Here is a 6,031-nt window from a genome sequence, read left to right as displayed (position 1 = left end):
AAATTAAAAAGAAAAAGTGAATATCTTGAATGGGACGGAAAGAATAATTGTTCTGAAATAAATTAAATTTTAGTAACTACAAATACAAGTATTAGAGTTTGGTAACTATATGAAATTAACCAAGTTATTTATATCATACTACATTCTTCCCAACCTTTATAGTTTTCCCATATAAATCAGGACATTCCAATTTTCAGAAACAATAAAACAATTTTCTCTATCCAACTAACATACCCTACTAACCAACTCCAAACAGTATGTACCAACTAAAAATATATGTCCTCTTAGCCGGAATAAAGAGTATATCAAATCCTAGATTATCGATGCATGTCATTGCAATTGTGGCATAGCAATTAGCATGCTGCAAAATTAAGCTATTACGTTGTGAAAATTGTGAAACGAAAGAACAAATACATGTGTTCATGCATTCAGATTCCAAACAGATGAATGTCTTCATGTACTCGGATTCCAAATACGAATACCAAACCACAAATAACAAGGCATATAGACATATTTCTTGCTATTTGATTGAGACCAAAAATGCATTTTGATCAGACGTCCAATATTTGTATTCACAAATTCGGAAATCAGAGTATTGCATAAACAACCATCAAGAGTTAACCACTACGGGAAATAACACACCAAACACTGCTTTATTTTCTGGATAAACCATAGACGAAGAGGCCTACACCGGTTGATTGTTCAGCATTTACCCCATGGCATACTTCTGTGTCCAGCTGCGAGCAGTAGTCTCATATTTGTTCCGGTCTGTCTTGTACATGTGAGCAATTTCAGGCACCAGTGGGTCGTCAGGGTTTGGGTCCGTCAACAGAGAGCAGATAGACAAAAGGACCTAACAATAAACGCACATGGACATAAGCAAGGTTGAAGATAAGGATGTGATAGCTCGCAGGATGGAGATGTATTCTATATCTTATGCATAGAATGCACCGATCAACAGATAACTTTTCCTTTCAGTTTTCAGAAAGAAAGGCATTCATGAGAAAGCTAGAAAGGCTGAGCCAATGTTCCAGCATTCAAGAATTCCAATCAAAGGTAAAAAGGAGCGGATAGCTCATTTTTGTCAATAAATCAAAATTTTAAATATCATGAAAGCCTTCCAAAAAATCCAACAAGACAGACATGCAAGAAGTGCGTAATACCTTAGAAACAGTCAAGGCAGGACTCCACTGTTCTTTCAGAATATCAAGGCAAATGCTTCCATTGCTGTTGATATTAGGGTGGAACACCTTCGTCCGAAAAGCAACCTGCATTCAGAGAGAGAAGATAGCTTTCAGTGATCACTTGACAAGGACAGAAAAACAGTGCAACTAAAACCATTTCAACTCTAAGACTAAGATGCACTTAGTTGCTTTTGAACTTGTCAATACATACCAGGAAAATCCATTGTACAGCAAACAAGGAATCAGTAACTAACTATACCAGATCAATTTTAAGTGTATAATATGACGATGAATGCACTACTCCTCCGAAGATTTCATTTACAATACATACAATAAATACAGCATGACAAATACCAGAGGACAACCATTTCGTGTTTATCTTAGCTGCCTTTTACAACTAATACTAAAAGCAATCACTGCAACAACTACTGATGCATGTACAATCCCCTCTATAGGGCACGACAACATACCTTTGGTGGCTTAAAAGGATAATCCGGAGGGAAATGAATCGACACCAAAAATACACCTCCAGCATAAGGGCTGTCAGTAGGCCCCATTATCGTTGCTTGCCAATGGAACATATCTTCTGCTACAGGACCTGCATTAGTTGAAAGAGGATCAGATATAGCTCCGATGAGTAAAGCAAGCCCTCAAGGGGGGAACATAGAGTAATGAATCTACAGTTTCATTAGCTAACACAAAACAGAAAAACATACATATCAAATTATCAATCAAATCTTTCAACATCCAATAACAAAAAACATCCACAAGCTACCAGCATACTAGCAACCAATTCAATAAAATCAGAACCATCTAACTTTTAGCAACACATTTAAATCACCCTTCCCAAAATTCAATAAAATCCCAATGAATTAATTGGGGCCGACTCATTATACATACACTCCAAGCACAATTCATCAAACCCCGATCATCAATTAGTCATTCACAACCGAGATTGTAGCCTACTTTTACCATATAATAACTATAGAAACCCGTCAACACCCAATTTCATAATTAAAACGCAACACCATCAACAATCGCTAAACGAACAAATCAATTCCAAAACAAAAACCAACTAACTGATTGTTAACAAATTGAGGAAGAAGGGAGAAAGCATACCGGCGCTGCATGATGTCGGAGGATCCTTCTGCAAATCCTTGAGCTCCTTCAGAATCCTCTTCGACGCCATCAGAAACCCCCTCAAAGCCCTAAACCTTCAAAAATTAAAAAACGAGAACAAAATCAGAAAAAGGGGGAAAACCAAAACCCTAACCCTAATTCTAAATCTAAATAAAAAAGATCAGAACCCACGACTACAGTCCGATAAATTAAAACAAAAAAACACCATAATCAGAAAACGCGGACAAATATGTGAAAGGTACCTGATCCAGAAAATAAGCGATTAAGCAGCAGAAAAGAAGATTGGGGGGTCGAATGTAGAAGGGGAGAAAGGATTGTGGAGAAAGAGTAGGTATTTATAGTGGGGAAGAGATTGTAGAAAGATAGATTAGTAGTGGGGGTAGGGTTCTAGAAAATTCGTATTGAGTCAAATAATGGAAATTGGATTGTTGGCGTGCAATCAACGCCATTTCTACTGCTTTATACGTTGCCCTGTTGAAGGGGGCTCTTTACACTTTTTCTATTTTTTTATTAATATCAATTCTTATTTTCTGGTAATTGTATTGTTTCATTTAATGATAGAAAATATTTCATCTAAACTTGAATTAATTTATAATTAGATCAACACATTATTCACAACATATTTCATCTTAATGGTTTATTTAAATTTTAAAGAAAGAAAATATTTCATCTAAAACTGAATCATTTTATTATTACATCAACACATTATTCAGAATATATTTCATCTTAATGGTTTATTTAAAGAAAGAAAATATTTCATCTAAAACTGAATCATTTTATTATTAATCAACACATTATTCAGACTATATTTCATCTTAATGGTTTGATTTAATTTAGTACTTCTTCCATAGCACAAAAATATGCATTTTCCTATTTTAGAAACTTTTTTCTCCCTAATGAAATAGGATTCATTCTCCATTAACAATACATTAATTATTTTTTTCTCCCTACCTCTTTCTTACTTTACTAATTTTGCATAAAATCCGTAGCGAACCCAAAGTGCGTATTCTTTGGGGACGGAGGGAGTAGAATTAGTGTTGCCCACGGTTCGGAACCGGACGGTTCCGGTTTGGTCGAAGGCGGAACAGGAACCGGACCGTGAGGCTATTTCACGGTTCCGGTTCCGGTTCCGGTTTGAAAACCGGCGGTTCCGGTTCCAGTTCGGAACCGCCGGTTTTTTCGGCGGTTTAGGCGGTTTCGCGGTTCGATTGTTTTTTTTTTAAATTGAAATTTGGATTTATACAACAAATTGGAACAAGACAATGTATAATTCAAATAGAAATACGACGAATAAGGTGAAAATGATATCAATTTTATTGAGTTTGAGTTATATCGGACAACGATACATTACAATTTACAATACATATACATCTACAACTACAACTACAACTACAAGTATACAACATACAACAATGTAATATAATTTACAAGTGTCGTCGGACTCGGAACTTAAATAAAAAAAACATGAAATGGGAGGAAAAATTGAAAAGGGCTTGAGCTCAACTTAAACTTTCAAAGTTAAACTTTTCAAATTTAAGTTGAGTTGCCTACGTATCCACAATTTTATTGAGTAATCAAAGCCCACGTAGTTCTCTTACCTTGCTTACAACTTACCTATTTGGTCGGTCGTGCTCGCTGTTCACCGCCCCCCGTCATTGCTATTGTTGAGTGCTCTCGCTTCTGACCTCGTCATCGCCATCGGAGGAAAATTCTTCACCATCACTCTCTACACGGAAGTCGAAATCCGGCTCTTGTGCTCCCATGTCCGCCTTTGCCCAATCATCAAGTAGCATAGTGGCTTCCATGTTCTTGGCGGAGAGATTGCTCCTTTTGTCGTCTAGGACACAACCGCCGACACTAAAAGCTTGCTCAACGGCGACGGTGGAAGCGGAAACGGCGAAAATCTCCTTAGCCATGATGGATAGTATCAGAAACTCTTTGTCATGTGTTCCCCACCAATTAAGGACGTCAATTTGTTGAGTAGGAGGACCTGCATCTTGAAAAATAGAGCGCGATTCCAAATATATATCTAACTCACTAGTCGCTCTAGTCCTATTGGTTGTAGTACCGTATAGATCTTGCAATTGTGAAACTACGTCTGGATCAATCATGGCATTGCTAAACTCCCCGCCACCAAAATCAAATGTGGAAGGACTAGGAGGAGCATGCACCTGGTGAGCGGTGTTATAGCGCATTTCATATTCTGCATAGAGAGCACGAAGTGCACTATCTAACCTTAGTTTGATTTCATCAACATCCGGAATACTTAGTTCGAAGCATTCTCCTCTTGCCAAGCCCATTTCGCGGAGTTGAGAAAAATCCAAATCGTGCAAACAACCATAGTACATGTCTAAAATTTTATAAACACCATGCAACTTCCACTTTGGATCCAAGCATTTTGCAATAAAAAACACATTTGGAATACGGGCAAAATATTTTAACCACTTTTCAACCATATAAAACAAAATTGCCCTCAACTCAATGAATTGAGTATTTTTCACACATGTTTTAAAACCAATTGCCACATACATGCAATGCTCCAAAACGCGCACAGAAGTAGGATAATAAACACCGGATAACTCAACAGTGGCATTTTTAAAAGCGCTGAATAATCGAAACAAATCCATGTTGTGGTTCCAACAAGCGGGTATCAAAATCAAATCAGAAGGAACATGAGGACAACTTCTAAAAAAATCACATAAATACTCAATGTGGTTCAAAGTCGACTCCAACATATCATACGTCGAGTTCCAACGAGTTGAAACATCCAAACGAAAGTTGGTGTACCTGCATTGCTTACTATGATAATATCTCTTCCAAGCTCTACCAATAGGAGCTTTGTTATGAATCAACTTCACAGCAGTTCTAATAGGATCAACATACTTTTGCCACAAATCGATCGCATCTTGAACACACAAATTTAAAATATGGGCAATACATCGCACATGAAAATATTTGCCATCAATAATAGGAGAACATGCACTGGTTAGTTCATCTATGCTAGCAGTGTTAGCGCTAGCATTGTCAAAACCAATGGAAAAAATTTTATTGATCAATTGAAATTCATTCAAAACTTGAATGATCAATTGAGCAATTGCTTGTGCAGTGTGTGGTGTGGGAAATTCCCGAAATGCAATCAAACGTTTGTTTAAAGTCCAACTGTGATCAACGAAATGCACAGTGATGCCCATATATGAATTTTTTGTAAAAACAATCAGTCCACACATCAGAGCAAATAGAAACTTTATGCCCTAAGTTAATAATAAACATACCTAATTGCGCCTTCTTTTCCATGCATTGTCGAACAACGGCTCGAGTCATTGAAGTTCGACTCAATTTTCTTGCAGCGGCATTATAAACTTGCCGCATACTCGACTCAAAAGCATCGTTATCAAAAGCATTGAATGGAAAATGTTTCATAACGGCAAATCTAGACATCACATTAAGAGCATTTTTGTGATCATATTTCAAAAGAGTATTGCTACACATACCTGATGTTTGGGATGAACCCGTCCCACTACCGGTCCCGACTCCATGTTGAAAGCTGAGTTGAGTTTGGGTTGGAGCGATACCAAACTCGACCGGATGCCCTTTCTCCATGTGACGAGTAAGTGTACCGTATCCTCCACCCCTTCGGAATGTGTATACGTTTTCGCAATAGTTGCAATACACATTATAACTGTCAGGATCGTTACCATCTTGTACCT

General features: G+C 37.4%; 1 protein-coding gene across 1 annotated transcript; it reads right to left on the bottom strand.

Annotated features, from left to right (window-relative positions):
• Positions 1-505: 505 nt before the first annotated feature.
• LOC121762766 (ubiquitin-conjugating enzyme E2-17 kDa-like) lies at positions 506-2,722 on the bottom strand. Its single transcript, XM_042158753.1, has 5 exons — positions 2,567-2,722; positions 2,304-2,398; positions 1,655-1,782; positions 1,164-1,268; positions 506-853 (listed from the first exon to the last, which is right to left on the bottom strand). The coding sequence occupies exons 2-5, from the start codon at positions 2,371-2,373 to the stop codon at positions 710-712; spliced, it is 447 nt and encodes a 148-aa protein (XP_042014687.1). The 5' UTR covers positions 2,374-2,398; positions 2,567-2,722; the 3' UTR covers positions 506-709.
• Positions 2,723-6,031: the final 3,309 nt, after the last annotated feature.

Source organism: Salvia splendens, chromosome 13 (assembly GCF_004379255.2).
Source record: "Salvia splendens isolate huo1 chromosome 13, SspV2, whole genome shotgun sequence".
NCBI classification, from domain to species: domain Eukaryota; kingdom Viridiplantae; phylum Streptophyta; class Magnoliopsida; order Lamiales; family Lamiaceae; genus Salvia; species Salvia splendens.
The sequence above is the reverse complement of the archived record's forward strand: the minus strand, read 5'-3'. Positions and strand labels throughout refer to the sequence as shown.

Excerpts from the sequence above, each read along its gene's own strand:
- LOC121762766 (XM_042158753.1), bottom strand. The coding sequence starts at position 2,373 with ATGGCGTCGAAGAGGATTCTGAAGGAGCTCAAGGATTTGCAGAAGGAT. Across the intron at positions 1,269-1,654 it reads ATCCTTTTAAGCCACCAAAG|GTTGCTTTTCGGACGAAGGT; the intron begins GTATGTTGTCGT and ends CTCTGAATGCAG. Across the intron at positions 854-1,163 it reads CTGCCTTGACTGTTTCTAAG|GTCCTTTTGTCTATCTGCTC; the intron begins GTATTACGCACT and ends GTTTATTGTTAG.